Source organism: Jaculus jaculus, chromosome 6, assembly GCF_020740685.1.
Source record: "Jaculus jaculus isolate mJacJac1 chromosome 6, mJacJac1.mat.Y.cur, whole genome shotgun sequence".
In the NCBI taxonomy this organism is placed as follows: Eukaryota; Metazoa; Chordata; class Mammalia; order Rodentia; family Dipodidae; genus Jaculus; species Jaculus jaculus.
The window spans coordinates 95,357,594-95,375,887 of NC_059107.1; the positions used below are offsets into that span (position 1 = coordinate 95,357,594).

General features: G+C 40.2%; 1 protein-coding gene across 1 annotated transcript; it reads right to left on the minus strand.

The window, feature by feature from the left end:
* LOC123461536 (keratin, type II cytoskeletal 6A-like) lies at positions 1-784 on the minus strand. The gene is made up of 3 exons (XM_045152233.1): positions 635-784; positions 278-498; positions 1-79 (listed from the first exon to the last, which is right to left on the minus strand). The coding sequence occupies exons 1-3, from the start codon at positions 782-784 to the stop codon at positions 1-3; spliced, it is 450 nt and encodes a 149-aa protein (XP_045008168.1).
* Positions 785-18,294: the final 17,510 nt, after the last annotated feature.

Consider the following 18,294-nt stretch of genomic DNA (forward strand, 5'->3'; position numbering starts at 1 on the left):
TCACAAGGGCTGGGCCGGGAGACAAGCAAACTCAATACTTACAGATGTTGACTGGGGTCTAACGCCTTCACCGTTCAGCCTAGAAGGGGACACAGCAGGTGAGACCCGGAGAGCCATCACCACATCCCTGTGGGGAGTCTCAAGTGGGACAGTTCATTAAGAGCCACCTGGCAGTGCTCCTGAGTAGCCACTATGACCATAGATCGTATGTCCTCCTTGTGCTCACTTCCTGACACCCTGGCGATGCCCTCAGGGTGGAGGGCCTGTGGGTACCCACCTGCACTCCTCGCCCTCCAGCAGCTTCCTGTAGGTGGCGATCTCCACACCCAGGGCCAGCTTGACATTCATGAGCTCCTGGTACTCCCTCAGCAGCCTGGCCATGTCCTGCTTGGCCTTCTGCAGGGCGTCTTCCAGTCCTTCCAGCTTGCCCCTGGCATCCTTGAGGGCCATCTCCCCACGCTGCTCCGCATCAGCGATGGCGGATTGCAGGCTGGCACCCTGGGTGGGAAACAAGCACAGAGGACTTGGAAGTGGCACTGCAGAGAGGGTTAGCCCTCAGCCTGCGTTCTAGGTAAGCAACAACGCGGGATACGGGGAGTGACGGACAAACACTGAATCTTTCTGTCCATCGGACCTGCTTCTTCACGTGGTCGATCTCAGATCTCAGCCTCTGGACCATGCGGTTCATCTCTGCAATCTCCTGCTTGGTGTTGCGCAGGTTGTCCCCATGCCTGCCTGCTGTCACCTGGAGCCCCTCATACTGTGGCCTACTACCCTCATTCATACCACTTCTCCAATCCCCTCCTCTAAGCCTTTCTTCTTTCCAGGCACGCCATATTATATTGTATTATATTGTGATGTCTTCATTTTCTCCCCTCACATTATACAGCTTGTGTTTAGGTAGCATCAGGCACTGGGAATTCATGAATGCCATGCCACTTGTGTCTGGAAGACAGTGTTTCAAAGCACCCCTGCACTGCCTCTGAAAGGCCCAAGAATTCAGAAGCCCAGAAATACTATCATGCTCCAAAGGGAGCTTAAGCGGGCCCCTGCATACCTCAAACTCCAGGCTTTACTCTCTGTTGGAAGCAAGTAAAGAATTCCTCTTCTCATTATATCAGAGCCCGCTCCTAATATAAAACTAGGTAAAAAGGGCATGAGATAGCCCTCAAGGATGGGAAATGAGTAATGAAGTGAACCACTTATTTGGTTTCTGTAAATAGCCTGCACCATAAGCCTTAATAGCCCACACTGTAAGCCTTAGTAGCTCACACCATAAGCTGTAGCAGCCTGCCTCAGACCTCCAAGGTCATAGGAGGCTGATACCATACTCTGCTACCCCCACCTAAGGACCTGAGCAAATGCTGACCTCCAAGGTCATAGGAGACTGGTACCACACTCTGCTACTCCCACCCAAGGACCTGAGCAAATGCTGACCACCAAGGTCATAGGAGACTGATTGGTCCACGAGGGGCTTGAACAAATTAAACTAATTGGCTTAGAAACCATGGGGTGGCACAAACTGACTGGCTCGCACCCCGTGGGCTCCTGATATTAAAAAAATGATTGGTCTAATGCACAGGCTTTGTTAGAAACCCTATAAAAACTGTCCTGTTCCTGCATTCGGGGCTCTGCAGTCCTCTACCCCTGTGCGGTGTATGACTGTGGGCCCCAGCGCGCTTGGAATAAAATCCTCTTGCAGTTTGCATCAAGACCGCTTCTCGTGAGTGATTTGGGGTGTCGCCATATCTGGGCAGTGCATGGGGTCCTCGTTTTGGGGGTCTTACACCTCTGGCTCTTATATCCTTTTTGCCACCTCTTCCACAACGGAGCCTGAGCCGTTTGGTGAGTGTGATAAAGATGCCTTACTTAGTGCTGAACACTTCACTCTATCTTCTTCTCAGCACTTTGATGAGTTTGGAATATTCCTGGTGGTCACCAGCATCTGAAAAGAGAAGTTTCTCTAACCAAAAGTGAGAGTAATCTAAAAATAGGGGCATAAAATGTGTTTATTGAGTAGTTTGGTGGGCACAGTATAGCCACTAAACCAAACAATAGTAGTAGTTTCTCCCTTTAGAATTTATCACTTTACCAGCCATAGTATTTTTTAAATATTTTATTTATTTATTTAACAGAGAAAGGAGAGAGGGAGAGAGAGAGAGAGAGAGAGAGGGAGGGAGCGAGAGAATGTGCGCACCAGGTCCTCTAGCCACTGCAAACGAACTCCAGCTGTGTGTTCCCCTTTGTGCATCTCCAGCCATAGTCTCTTGATTTTTTCAGTGCAGTCATGAATTCCCTACCAAGGAGTCAGCCTCAAACCCAATCACAGAACAATTGGTTTTCCCCATAAGAGACATGCCACTGTTGTACCAGTTGGCACATTTGGCCTGTTCAGCTGTAAGGCTTTCAGGGTCCAGTGCTAGTTAAGACCATTGATGACTTTTCTCCCCCAAAGGCTGCATAGTATTTTCCAGCCTCATGACAACTAGAAGATAGGAAGGAGGCTTCCAGCTTAGCTCGAGCTTGATTTCTTAGTGTCCTGAAGCCCAAATATGTGGAGTCTTCAGAAATAGGCTCTTGCCATCTAGTTCTGGTGGGCAACAAAGAGCCTTGGCAATAGGAACCACCACCAATTCACTTGAAAGTATCCCATCTATATCAGTGAAGCTTTTTTTTTTTTTTAACCATCTATGGTTTCTGGGCACAGTATTATCCACCCTAACAGGTTACTGCTGTCCAAACTTCCTTTTTAAAAAATATTTTATTTTATTTTTATTTTTTTAAGAGTGAGAGAGATATACAGAAATAAGCAGGTAGACAGAGAGAATGAGCACGCCAGGGCCTCCAGCCACTACAAACAAACTCCAGATGCATGTGCCGCCTTGTGCAGCTGGCTAATGTGGGTCCTGGGGGATTGAGCCTCAAACTGGGGTCCTTAGGCTTCACAGGCAAGTGCTGAACCGCTAAACCATCTCTCCAGCCCCAAACCTTCTTTTTTAACATGCATGTCATTTAACCAGTGATCCTTCTTACAACTCCCCTCTCCTCTATTCCTGCCCCTTTGTTTATGTACACGCTATACCCTCCTCTTAAGCCCTCCACCCTTCTCCCTCCCTCTTGGGCTTACTGTCCTCTGCTCGTTTTTACTCCAAGTCAACACAAATCTAAACATTTGAAGCTGAGATCCACACATGAGACAACCACATATGATTTTCTGAGCCTGGCTTACTTCTTTTCCATATCCATCCATTTTCCTGATAATCTCATCATAATTTTATCTTCTTTTTAGAGCTGAATAAAATTGCACTGTGTGAATAAACAACATCTTCATTACTCATTCTTTAGTTGGTGGGCACCTAGGCCGATTCCATTGCTTAGCTATGGTTTATCAAACAGCAATAAACATGGATGATGGGCAAGTATCTCTGTAGTCATATGTAGAGCTCTTGGGGTGTATTCCAAGGGGTGGTATAACTGGTTAACAAGGTAAATCTCTTTTTAGCTGCCTCAGGAGCCTCCACACTGATTTCCAGAGGCTGAACCAGTTTGCATTTCTATCAACAATGAAGAAGTGTGTTTCTCTTTCCCCGTACCATTACCAACAGTTATTGTCATTTGATTTCTTGATAGCCATTCTGACAGGAGATGGAATCTCAAAGGTCTTTTTTTTTTTTTTTTTTTTTTTTTTTTTTTTTTTTTTGAGGTAGGATCTCACTCTAGCCCAGGCTGACCTGGAATTCACTATGTAGTCACAGGGTGACCTTGAACTCATGGCGATCCTCCTACCTCTGCCTCCCAAATGCTGGGGGTAAAGGTGTGCACCATCACGCCCGGCTCAAAGTAGTCTTAATTTGCATCCTGGATGACTAATGATGTAGAAAATTTTCAGATGTTTATTGGCCATTTTATTCCTCCTTTTGAAACCTCTCGATTTAGGTTTATAACCCATGTTTTGGTTGGGTTGTTTGATTTCTTATTATTAAGTTTTTAATGTTTATTACAATTAACAAGATATTTCGTATGGATACATCATGTGTTGGTACCCGCATTTACCTCATACCTGCCCCCATTCTATTTGAGTTAATTGTGTATTCAAGATGTTAATCTGTTGTCAGATGCATAATTGGCAAAGGTTTTCTCCCATCCCGTAGGCTGCTTCATTGCTTGGTTAACCATGTCCTTTGCTGTACAAAAGCTTTTGAATTGCATGAGCTCCCAGTGGTTGATTAGGGGTTTTTCTCCCTGAGAATCTGGGGTTCAACTCAGAAACTCCTTGTCTGTGCTTAGGTCTTGAAGTAACTTTTTTCTCTAGCGAGCTCAGAGTTTCCAGTCTGATGCTAAGGTCTTTGTTCCAGTTGGAGTCATCTCTTGTGCATGAAGACAGAGAAGGACCTATTTTCATCCTTCTACATATAGACATCCAGTTTTCCCAGTACCATTTGTTAAAGATGTTGTATTTTTTTTCCAGTGAATATTATTAGCATTTTTTTTCAAAAGCAAGATGGATATAGCTGCCTGGGTTAACACGTGTGTCCTTTATTCTATACATTTCTGTTTTATGTCAATACAATGCTGTTTCAGTAATACTTCTTAAAATTCAGGTCTGCCCTGAATTTTACGTGTGCATGTGATACAGCCATCCTTATTTTTGTTGCTTGGAATTTCACTGGATATCTGAGGATTTTTGTGCTTCCAAATAAATTTTGGGATTTTTTTTCTATTTCAGTGAAAAATACCCTTGGGATTTTGATGGAGATTGCAATAAATCTGCGGATTGCGCATGTGCACTTAAGAGCAGCCCAATGTTCACAAAAGGCGCGGCGGGGGCGGGGCAGGGGGAGAGCTGGGCAAACACTTAGCTGGGAAATCCCTCCCTATCCCTACACCCCATGGGCAGGCTGTCCCTCTTATCTCCAAGCTTGGCACAGCTGGGTGCGCATACGGACTGAAGGTCTCCCTGAGTTCCACTTAAGGGGGTGGCGGGCTGGGGCAAGCTGGGGCCACACAGGTGTGCCCTTGGACAGGATACCAGCCCACAGAGGGGCTGGTACGTGTGCATGTGAGGCAGCCAGACCTCCATAGGCAGCAGTGGGGTCACAGGGGCTGCTTCTGCCAGACTATTACATGCTGTCCTATTGCAGTGCACAGACAAGCAGGCAATCTCCCTGACCACCACATCTTTCCACGTAAACCAAGAACTCTCCCAGACCCACTCTCACATTACCAGTGCCTTCTGCACACGTGTGAGGTCAGGGCAGGGCCACAGAGACCCAGACCATCCACACAGCCACTTGAGCCTACTAAGGCCCAGCCCCAATAGCAGGATCCCTCCTTCCCTCCCCACAGCCTGCCCCCAGCAGCTGCAGCCAATCCCACCAGCGAGGGCCAGCAGGCGAGCAGCATGGAGAGAACTGGGCCCTGCTCTGCCGCGAGCTTGGCCAGGCCTTCCGGGGTCTCACGGAGAACGGCTGAGAGGCAGCACACACAAGGAAGACCCTCCTCCAGACGCAACCACTATCTCCCTGCCATCTGGATCAAACCTGATCAGAACATTCATTGAAGATCCCACAAGAGCCATTAATATAAATTTTTTTTAAAAAAAAATTTAAAAAGAGCCACTAATTGCTATATCCTTAACAAAACAAGATATCTACCCCAAATGGGCAAATCCCAACACAAAACAAGCAACAGGAAGATCACCAGCAGAGAGAGCTCCACTAAGAATATCTAGTCCCGCAATGGAGGCTTTTGTTAAGATAGCCATTTTCACAATACTAGTGATTCTTCTAAGCCATAAACATGAGCTGTCTTTCCATTTCCTGGTGTCTTCTTCAATTTCCCTCTTGAATGTTTCAAAGTTTTCATTGTAAAGATACTTCATTTCCTTGGTTAGGTTTATTCCAAGGTATTCTATTTTTTGAGGTAATTGTGATGAGGAATATTTACAGGATTTCACTATTAGCATTTGTTATTAGTATATAGGAAGGCTATTGCCTTCCCTGCATTAACTGTGTATCCTGTTACATTGCTGAAAGCATTTATCAGCTCTAACAGTTTTCTGGTAGAGCTTTAGGGTCCCTTATGTATAGAAACATCTGCAAATAATGTTAATTTGGTTCCAGCTTTCCTACTTATATCCTTTTTGTTCTTGTGTGTGTGTGTGTGAGAGAGAGAGAGAGAGAGGGAGAGAGAGACAGAGAGAGAGACAGAGAGAGAAGCAGAGAGAATTGGCATGCCAGGACCTCTAGCCACTGCAATCAAACTCCAGATATATATGCCACCTTGTGCATATGTGTGACCTTGCATGCTTGCCTCACCTTGTGCATTTGGCTTACATGGGACCTGGAGAGTTGAACATGGGTCCTCAGGCTTCACAGGCATGCACCTTAACTTCTAAGCCATCTTTCCAGCCCTTATATTCTTTTTGTTTCTGTTGTCTTATTTCTATAGCTAAGATTTCTGGTACCACATTAAATAAAAATGGAGAAAATGATTACTCTTGTCTTGTTTATGATTTTAGTAGAAATGCTTTGAGTTTTCCCCATTTAGTATAATGTTGGTTTAGAGGTTTGTGATATGCTGCCTTTATTATGTTGAGACATGTTCTTTTAATTCCCTTTTTTTTTCAGGATTTTTATCTGAAGAGATGATGGATTTTGTCAAATGCCTTTTCCACATCTATTGAGATGATCCTGTGATTTTTGTCTTTGAGTCCATTTATATGATGCGTTACATTTATGATTTGCATATGTCTAGAACAAAACTGACTTGATCAGGGTAAATGATCTTTTTATGTATTTCTGTATTATGTTTGCCATTTTGTTGTTGAGAATTTTTGTACCTATGTTAAAAATGGAGATTCATCTGTAATTTTCATTTTTTGTTATGTCTTTATCAGGTTGAAGTATCAGAGTAATGCTAGCTTTGTAAAAGAAGTTTGGTGTTATTCCTGCTTTTTCTACTATAGGTAATAGTCTGAGAAGCATTGGTGGTAGTTTTTCTATGAAGGTCTGGTAAAATTCACCAGTAAATCCATATAGGCTTGAGCTCTTTTTTTTAAATTTTTTTTTGTTCATTTTTATTTATTTATTTATTTGAGAGAGAGAGAGAGAGGCAAATAGAGAGAGAGAGAGAGAGAGAGAGAGAGAGAGAGAGAGAATGGGCACGCCAGGGCCTCCAGCCACTGCAAACGAACTCCAGACACGTGCATCCCCTTGTGGATCTGGCTAACGTGGGTCCTGGGGAATAGAGCCTTGAACCGGGGTCCTCAGGCTTCACAGGCAAGCACTTAACTGCTAAGCCATCTCTCCAGCCCGGCTTGAGCTCTTTTGTTGGGAGATTTTTCTTAAATAACTGATTTGATCTCTTGCTTATTATATGTCAATTTAAATAGTTTTTTTCATCTTACTTTAATTTACAAAGGTAAAGTATATCTAGAAATTCATTTATTTCCTTTAGATTTTCCATTTAAAGGAGTATATGTTTTCAAGGCATGTTATTACTTTCTGAAGTTCATTGGTGTCTGTTGTAATAGTGTCTTTTTCATCTCTAATTTTTTAAATTTGGGTCTCTTCTCTCTGCCAGTTTTGCTAAAAGTTTGTCAACCTGGCTTAGCCAACTCTTTTTTTTATTGAAAACTTCCATAGTTATAGAACATAAACCATGGTAGTTCCCTCCTACCAACTTTCCCCTTTGCAACTCCATCCTTCATCATACTCCTTCCCCCTCTCAACGGGCTTCTCTTTTATTTTGATGTCATCATCTTTTTCTCCTATTTATGATGGTCTTGTGTAGGTAGTGTCAGGCACTGTGAGGTCAGGATATCCAGGCCATTTTGTGTCTTGGAGGAGGAGCACGTTGTAAGGAGTCCCACCCTTCCTTTGGCTCTTACCTCTTCCACATGGACCCTGAGCCTCTGAAGGTGTGATAAAGTTGTTTCACTCTTCTGTCACTTCTTCTCAGCACTATGGTGCCTTTTGAGTCATGCCAAGGTCACTGCCATCTGAAAAGAGAAGCTTCTCTAACTAAAAGTGATAGTAGCATTAATATATTCGTATGAACATTAAGAGAAGTGCTTACTGGGCAGTTTTGTGAGCATAGTATATACATTTAGCCAGACAGCAGCAGACGTTACACTCCTAGGCCTCATGACTACCCTATTATAGGTTTTCTGTACCAGGGATGTATTCCCTCCCATGGAGCATGCCAATTAGAGAGTGGTTGGTTCCCCCATAACAGACATGCCACTATTGCACCCATTGCTCATTTGGCCTGGCTGGCTACATTTAAGGCTTGCAGTGTCCATTGTTGTTTATTTTCACTGGTGATTTCTCTCCCATGGAACTGCATGCTTTGTCAAGCCTTCTGTCAGCTGGTCTACACAGAGGAGGTTTTCAGCACAGCTCTAGCAAGATTTTTCATTAAACTTACAGCACAAGTATGTGGAGTCTTCAGCAATAGGACCCTACCATCTATTCCTGATGGAAACCAAGAGCCTCAGCAATGTTTTGGGGGGAATCAGGGACCTCCCTAGCCAACAACTCACTGAAAGGTATACTATTCCTGGCACTGAAAAATTTCTAGTAACAATCTATGGCTTCTGGGTGTGCCATTGTACAAAACAATAGGTTTCCATGTGACTTATCCATACCCTCTTAGATTTTGATTATCCCTTCCCACACCTTTTCTTTATTCAGTCTCTTCCTCTGACCTCGCTTAGGCCTTTCCACCTCTAGTAATCTGTTCTCTTACTTACATATATGTAATGCCATTCCCTTGAGTCCCGCCCCCTCCTTCCACCATTTCTATTCCCTTCATATCCCCTTTCTAGCTTATGGGCCTCTGCTACCGAGTTTTATTCCAACTCACATAGGAGTCCAAACATTTGTAGCTAAGATCTACATATTGCATCATTTGGCTTTCTGGGCCTCGGTTACCACACTTTGTAAAATCCTTTCCAGATCCATCCGTTTCCCTGCAAATTTCATAATTTCATTTTTCTTTAGTGCTGAATAGAACTTTGTTGTTGTATAAATGTGCCACATCTTCATTATCCACTCATCAGTTGAGGTACATATAGGCTGGTTCCAATTCCTAGCTGTTGTGAATAGTGCAGCAATAAGCATGGTTGAGCAAGTGTCTCTAAGGTAGTACAATGAGTCCTTAGGATATAGGCCTGGGAGTGGCACAGCTGGATCATATGGTAAACCTTTTCTTAGCTGTTTCAGGACCCTCCACACTGATTTCCACAATGGCTATACCAGATTACATTCCCACCAACAGTGTAGAAGGATCCCTCTTTTCCTGTATCCTCACCAGCATTTATTGTCATTTGTTTTCTTGATGGTTGCCATTTTGACAGGATTGAGATGGAATCTCAAAGTAGTTTTAATTTGCATTTCCCTGATGGCTAAGGATATAAAACATTTTTAGATGTTTATATACCATCTGTTTTTCTTCTTTTGAGAGCTCTCTATTTAGTTCCTTAGCCCATTATTTAATTGGGTTGTTTGATTTCTTATTAATTAATTTTTTGAGCTCTTTGTATATCCTGGATATCAATCCCCTGTCAGATGTATAGCTGGCAAAAATTTTCTCTCATTCTGTAGGTTGCCTCTTTGGTGTAGTCGCAGTGACCTTTGCTGTACAAAAGCTTTGTAATTTCATGAGGTCCCAGCAATTGATCCCTGGTTTTATTTCCTGAGCAACTGAGGTTATATTCAGAAAGTTGTTGCCTATGCAGATATGTTCAAGGGTTTTCCCTACTTTTTCCTCTAGCAGTTTCAGAGTTTTGGGTCTAATATTAAAGTATTTGATCCATTTGCATTTAATTCTTGTACATGGAGAGAGATAAGGTTGTATTTTCATCCTTCTTCAGATACATATTCAATTTTCTCAGCACCATTTTTTGAAGAGGCTGTCTTTTCCCCAATGAGTATCTTTGGCATTTTTGTCAAAGATCAGGTGGCTATAGTTGCCTGGACCTACATCTGAGTCCTCTATTCTGTTCTATTGATCTACATGTCTGTTTTTGTGCCAGTACCATGCTGTTTTCGTTACTATGGTTCTGTAGTATAGGTTAAAATTAGGTATGGTGATACCACCAACCTTATTTTTGCTGTTTAAAATTGTTTTAGATATTTGAGGCTTTTTGTGCTTCCAAATGAATTTCAGGATTTTTTTTCTATTTTTGTGAAAAATGCCATTGGAATTTTGATTAGGGATTGCATTAAATGTGTAGATTGCTTTTGATAAGATTGTCATTTTCACAATATTGATTCTTCCAAGCAAAGAACATGGGATATATTTCCATATCCTAGTGTCTTCTGCAATTTCTGTCTGAGTGTTGTAAAATTTTCATTGTAGAGATCCTTCACTTCCTTCGTTAGGTTTATTACAAGGTACTTTATTATTATTTTGATGCAATTGTGAATGGGAGTGATTCCCTGATTTCACCCTCAACATGTCTGTTGTTAGCATATAGGAAGGCTACTGATTTCTGTTTGTTTATTTTGTATCCTGCTACATTGCTATAAGTGTTTATCACCTCTAATAGTTTTCTGGTAGAGTCTTTAGGGCCCTTTATGTATAGAATCATATCATCTGTAAATAATGATAATTTGACCTCTTCTTTTCAAGCTTGTATACCTTTTATGAGTGTCTCTTGCCTTATTGCTATGGCTAAGACTTCCAGTCCTATATTAAATGAAAGTGGGGACAGTGGCCACATTTGTCTTATTCCTGATTTTAGTGGAAAGGCCTCAAGTTTTTCTCCATTTAGTATTATGTTGGCTATAGTTTTGTTATAAATAGCCTGTATTATGTTGAGATAAGTTTCTTCTATTCCCAGTTTTTGTAGGACTTTTATCATGAAAGGATGTTGGATTTTGTCAAATACTTTATCTGCATCTAATGAGATGATCATGTGAGTTTTGTCTTTCAGTCCATTTATATAATGTATTACATTTATCGATTTGCATGTGTTGAACCATCCCTACATCTCTGGGATAGAGCCTACTTGGTCAGGGTGAATGATCTTTCTGATATATTCTTGTATTCTGTTCACCAATATTTTGATGAGAATTTTTGCTCCTACCTTCATGAGGGAGATTGGTCTGTAATTTTCTTTTTTGTTCTGTCTTTGGTTTTGATATCAGAGTGATGCTGGCTTTGTAGAAGGAGTTTGTCAGCACTCCTTCCTTTTCTATTTTATGGAAAAGTTTGAGACACATTGGTGTTAGTTCTCCCATGAAGGTCTGGTAAAATTCACTAGTGAAGCCATCTGGGCCTGGACATTTTTTTAGTTGGGAGATTGTTTTATAACTGCTTGAGTCTCTGTACTTGTTATAGGTCCATTTAATCTCATCTTGATTTAATTTTGGTAGGTCATAACATCAAGGAAATCATCCATTTCTCTCAGATTTTTAAATATAGTGGACTATATGTTCTTAAGAATGTTATATGTTCTTAAGTATATGATCTTAAGTATGTCCTTAAGATTTTCTATATTTCTTTGGGTCTACAATCATTCCTCCCTGAATGTGCCTGATGTTGTCTGAATTTTCTTTGCTATCTGTTGTAATGGTTCCTTTTTCGTCTATAATTTTATTAATTTGTGGCTCTTCTCTCTTTCTTTTGGTCAGATTTGCTATGGGTTTATCAATCTTGTTTATCCTTTTAAAGAACCAACCCTTTGTTTTATTCATTGATTCTTTGTATACGATTTTTGGTTTCTACTTCATTAATTTATGCCCTAATCTTTATTATTTCTTCCTGTCTACTGATTTTTGGTTTGCCTTGTTCTTCTTTTCCTGAGGCCTTAAGGTGAAGCATTAAGTTGGTTACTTGCAACCTTTCTAATTTCTTAATATAAGCACTTAAAGCTATACATTTCACTCTTAGGACTGCCTTCATTGTGTCCCAAAGATTTTGGCATACTGTGTTCTCATTATCATTTGAGTCTATGAATTTTTTTATTTCTTTCTTGATTTCTTCATTTATCCATTCATCATTTAGTAATGTATTGTTTAGTTTCCATGATTTTGTGTGTTCTCTATAGCTTTTCTAGCTGTTGATTTGTAGTTTAATCCCATTGTGATCAGAAAGATTGCAAGGAATTATTTCAATTTCCTTGTATTTGTTAATATTTGCTTTGTGTCCTAATATATGGTTTATTTTAGAGAATGTTCCATGTGCTGCTGAAAAGAATGTATATTCTGCAGCATTTGGATGAAATGTTCTGTTAGGTCCATTTGTTCTATGACCTCATTTAATCCAGATACTTTCTGTTTATTTTATTTTATTTTTTGCTGGGATGACCTGTCAGTTGATGAGAGTGGGTGTTGAAATAATCCACTATGACTATGTTTGGTGTTATCTGTGACCTTAATGCTAATAGTGTTTAGGTCTTGATGAATCTGGTAGGCCCCATGTTAGAAGCATATATGTTTAGGATTATAATGTCCTCCTGTTGGAGTGTTCCTTTAATCAATATAAAGTGACCTTCCTTATTTTTTCTAACTAATGTTGGTTTGAAGTCTACCCTATCTGATATTAGGAGAGTGACACCTGCTTTTTTCTAGGCCTATTTTCTTGAAACACCGTCTTCCAACCTTTTACCTTACCCTATCTAAGTGTCCATCTTTTACTGGAAAGGTGAGTTTCTTGGAGGCAACAAATAGAAGGACCTTGCTTTTTAACCCAGTCTGCAAACCTGTGTCTTTTGGTTGTAGAATTGAGGCCTTTGATATTAAGAGTAATTACTGAAAGCTGTATATTTATTCTTACCATTCTTTTGTTTTGTAGTTCTCTTTACTCTCTTGTGTTAACTAGTATTTGAGTATGGTTTGTTTTTTCCAGGTTCCTTATATGTGTGCTTCTCTTTCTCTTCAGTATGGAAGATCCTTTCAAGTATTTTCTGTAGAGCTGGTTTAGTCTTCACATAGTTCTTTAACTTGATTTTGTTGTGGAATGTCCTTATTTTTCCATCTATTTTGATGAATAGCTTTGCTGGATAAAATAATCATGGCTGATAGTTGTTATCTTTCAGAACTCGAAATACATCACTCCAAGCCCTTCTGGCTTTTGCAGTTTGTGTTGAGTAATCTGCTGTGATCCTGATGAGCTTGCCTTTGTATGTGACTTGACTTTTCTCTCTAACTGCTTTCAATATATTTTCTTTAGTTTGTGTGTTTTTTAGTTTAATTATAATATGTTGGTGAGAGGTTCTTTCCAGGTTTTGTTTATTTTGCATTCTGCTTCCTGCACCTGTATTGGCATCATTTTCCCTACTTGGGGGACATTTTCTTCCATGATTTTTTGAAAATACCTCTTCTACCTTTGGAATGAAATTTTTCTTCTACTATGTCCTGAATTCTTATGTTTGATCTCTTCACAGTGTCCTGAATGTCTTGAAATACCTATTCATACTTTTCTATTAGTTTGTCTTTCTCTTTGTTGGACTGTATTATATCTGCTACCTGGTCTTCTAGTTTAGATATTCTGTCCTCTCCTTGATCTATTATATTGGTGAGACTTTACAAAGTTTTCTATTTGACTAACTCTGTTTTTCATTTCTAGTATTTTTGATTGGTATCTTTCATTATTCCTGTTTCCTTACTCATGTCTTGTATTGACTTACTTCTTTCATTAAGCTGGTTTCATGTGTTTTCTTAGGATTCCTTCAGGAGTTTGTTTTCTTCTTTTATTCCTTTGATTTGAGTATAGACATAATCATTTTTTGAAATCTTTGTCAGGTATTTCATCTAAAGCAGTCTCACTGGAGGTCATTTATGATGGATTTATCATTTATGGTGGGATTGCACTGTCTTGTCTTTTTGTGTTTCTTGTATTATAATGTAGAGGTTTTGCATCTTGAGTTAGTTTAATGCTTAGGTTTTCTAATTATTTACAGTGTTCTTAGCTGTGTAAATCTGACTTTATATATCTTCAGTGCAGGAGATTAGGGTGACAGGTGTAGCTCTTATACTCCAAGAGAGACAGCAAAAGTGATCCTAGGTGTTGAGTTTGCCTGCTATTCAGGTACTGTGGTAGACTGAGTAGAGAAAATTACTAGAAAGTTGCAAAATTCAACTGAGCAATATACCCATACAATCCAAACCAGCACAGAGTATTTATACAAGTGATGGGATTAGGACAAACAGATAGTCTAATAAAGCCAAGTCCCTTAATCCTTTCAACTAGGAGGTTGAGATTTCTAGTCTGAACTGGGTTCCAAGTCAGCCTAGGGCCAGTCAGACCCTGACCCCAATAATGACAGAGGAAAAAGACAATGGCCCTAAAAATCAGGAAACATCAAAGGCAATAATATCCAACACCAAAATACAGCTTATTTGAGAATGGTAGTGCCAACCAAGAATATATCATTCAAATGTAATGCATAGGTTTTCCTGACATGGAAACAGAGATTAGTACTTCCAGTGCAGGCCTGTTTATCCAGCTTTGTGTAAGTAGGCCCTATTAGCTTTTGGGATGGCTGCCAGTCTCACCAATGCTGAGTGCCCACCTTGATCCCTCTTGGTGCTGCTGGCCAGGGGTCAATGAGTTCTTTGAAGGTTCACTCACTGATGGTTGACAGGTGAGCTATGCAGGGTGCCTGGAGTTGCACCAGAGTTGTTCAGCTCATCCCAGCTGTCTTATCCCTCATATTTTGTGAGGAGGATAATGTGAGTGGAAAATCCCGTCACCTTGTTTCTCCTCCTGCAACTATGCTCTGGGGGAAGCAGGTGCATGGATCGGGAATGCAGCTGCCTAGGTAGGATTTGGCCAATTTTCTCCTTTCTGGAGGTCTTGGTCTCTCCTGATTCTCTGCTATGGTTGATAATATGTTATACACCTTCGCTTTTTAATAGAAGAGTGTATTTTGCTGTGTTTGTGCTTATTTCCCTCCCCAGGCTGTGTTGGTGTGACTACTATGCCACCATCCTACCTGGAAATTCTTTACTCAACTCTTGGTTTCATAGACTCTTTGTATTTTTTGGTTTCTATTTCATTAATTTCTGCCCTGATCTTCACTGGGTCTTTCTGTCCACTGACTTTTGGTTTGGCTTGTTCTTCTTTTCCCATGGTCTTCAGGTACAGCACTAACTTATTTATTTGTGACCTCTCTAATTTCTTCATGTAGGCACATAGAACTATGCATTTCCCTCTTACAACTGCCTTCATTGTATCCCATAGGTTTTGGTATGCAATGTTTTCATTATTGATTTTTGAAATTTATCTTCTTCTTGATTTCTTCAGTGACTCATTCATCATTCAGTAGTGTATTATTTAAATTCCATGAGTTTGTCTATGTTCTATAGTCTTTCATGCTGTTGATTTATAGTTTCATCTCCTTGTGATCAGATAGCATATAAGGAGTTGTTTCAATTTTCTTGTATTTGTTAAGATTTGCTTTGTCTCCTAATACATGGTCTATTTTAGGGACTATTCCATGTGCTGACTGAACAAAAGTACGTTCTGCAGGGCTGGAGAGATGGCTTAGCGGTTAAGCGCTTGCCTATGAAGCCTAAGGACCCCGGTTCGAGGCTCGGTTCCCCAGGTCCCACGTTAGCCAGATGCACAAGGGGGCGCACGCGTCTGGAGTTCGTTTGCAGAGGCTGGAAGCCCTGGCGCGCCCATTCTCTCTCTCTTCCTCTATCTGTCTTTCTCTCTGTGTCTGTCGCTCTCAAATAAATAAATAAAAAATTAAAAAAAAAAAAGTACGTTCTGCAGCATTTGGATAGAATGTTCTATAGATGTCTATGAGGTCCATTTGTTCTATGAAGTCCTTTAACCCAGATGCTGCTCTGTTATCTTCTGCCATGATGAGCTGACAATTGGTGGGAGTGGCATACTGCGGCCACCCATCACTACTGTGCTTGGGGTAATCTATGACTTTACATCTAGTACTATTAGTTTAGTGAAATTTTGTGCACCCATGTGTTTAAAATTTTAATGTTCTCTTGGTTGATTGTTCCCCTTAATTGGTCCCTCTTTATCTCTTCTAACTAATGTTGTTTTGAAGACTATAAGATATTAGAACAGCAGTGCCTACTTATTTCCTAGATTTGTTTGCTTGAGATGCCATTTTCAATCTTTTTACCCTAAGGTAGTGTTTGTCTTTTATGAAGAGATGAGTTTATAGAGCCAACAAACAGAAGAATTCTGCCTTTTAATCCAGTCAGCAAGCCCGTTATTTGGTTGGGGCATTGAGATCATTGGTATTAAGAGCTATTATTGAAACGTGTGCATTACTCATTGCTTCTTCATGTTGTAGCACTTGCTGTTTTCCTATTACTGTCTTGCACTAAGCATCACTCAAGCATGGTTTACTCTTCCCTGTGGTCTCATGTATGTGCTTTTCCTTCTCTTCAGCCCAAGGCATCCCTTCATGCATTTTCTGTACAGCTGACATAGTGGCCACGCATTTCTTTAGCCTGTTTATCATGGAAGGTTCTTATTTCCCTTTCAATTATGACAGATAGCTTTGCAGGGTATAGTAGTCTGGGTAGACAGTTGTCTTCAGAAATTGGATGGCATCATACCAAGTTCTTCCAGCTTTTAAAGTTTGTGTTGGGCAATTTTCTGGTATTTCGATGGAATTGCCATTGTATGTGGCTAGGTGCTTCTGTCTTACTTCTTTCCATGTTTGCTTTGCTGTGTGTTTAGCAATTTAATGGCAAGGAGTTGACTATGATGAGAAGTTCTTTCCTAGTCTTGTTTATTTAGTGTTCTAAATGTCTCCTATATATATATTGACATCTCTTTCCTTATTTGAGGAAGTTTTTATTCTATGATTTTGTTAAAAATACTTACTATGCCTTTAGATTTAAATTTTCTCTCTTTCTTCCATAACCTGAATTCTTAAGCTTGATCTCTTCTTCATCGTGTGCCAATTTTTTGAAATTTCCACTCATACTGTCTTGCCTTGTTAGTAAGTTTTCTTTTTCTTTCTTGGAATGTTCTAGATCTCCCACCCTGTCTTCAAGCTCAGATGTTTTGTCCTTTCCTTGATCTAGTCTATTGATGAGACTTTCTACTGGGATTTTATTTGACTTACTGTGCTTTTGACATCCAGTATTTGGGATTGGCATTTCTTCAATGTTGCGATTCCCTTATTCGTATCTTTTATCAATTTCTTTATTTCATTAGGTTAATGTCCTGTGTTCTCATTCAGGAGTTTGTATTCTTTGTAGAATCCTTTTATTTCTTTGAGTTTATTTATAATCATTCTTTCGAACTTTGTCTGGCATTTCATATAATTCAGTCTCAGTGGAGGTCATTTACTATTGGAGTTATAATTTTGGAAGAATTATGTTGTCTTGAGTTTTTGTGTTTCTTATATTACCATTTTGAAATTTTCATATCTCAGATTATTTCATTGCTTAGATTTATCTATCAGCTTTATTCTCAGACAGGAAGATCAAAAGTTTTACCTTCAGGGTAGGAACACCAGGTGCCAGATATGGCTATTATATTACTCCCAGAGTACTTAAGAAAATATTCAACCTCCCTATCCACCAGGAAAATGCAAATCACAACAACTTAGAGATACTATCTTACTCCAGTCAGAATGACTGTTATCAAGAAAGAAGAAAACTAGTGCTGGTGAGATGTGGGGAGGAGGCATTCTCACCTTCTCTTGGTAGGAGAGAAAACTAGTGGGAAGCAAAATCGAGATATCTAAAAAAGTTAGAAATAGACTCCCGTATAACCCTGCTACACCATTTCTGAGTATATGCCCTAAGAACTCCATACTCTAATACAGAGATATTTGCACAGCCACATTTACTACAACTCTACTTACAATGGCTAACAAATGGAAAGTTCCTAGATGCCCTGCAAGAGATGAATGGATAATTTAAACATGGTACATATACACAATAAAATTCTGCTCAGCAGTATGAAAAAAAAAATCATGAAATTTGCAGGAAAATAGATGGTTCTGAAAATAATCATATTAAGTGGACTGACTCAAACTCAGAATGACCAAAATCAGATGTTATCTTAAATCACATGTGGATCCTATCTTATAATATCTATAGATATGTATTATATAGGGGGGGTTGGTGGTTTAATTCAGGTGTCCCCCATAAACTTAGGTGTTCTGAATGCTAGGTTCCCAGCTGATGGAGATTTGGGAATTAACACCTCCTGGAGACAGTGTATTACTGGGGGCAGGCTTATGGGTGGTATAGCCAGTGTCCCCTTGCCAGTGTTTGGCACACTCTCCTGTTGCTATTGTCCACCTTATGTTGGCCAGGAGGTGATGTCCACCCTCTGCTCATGCCATTA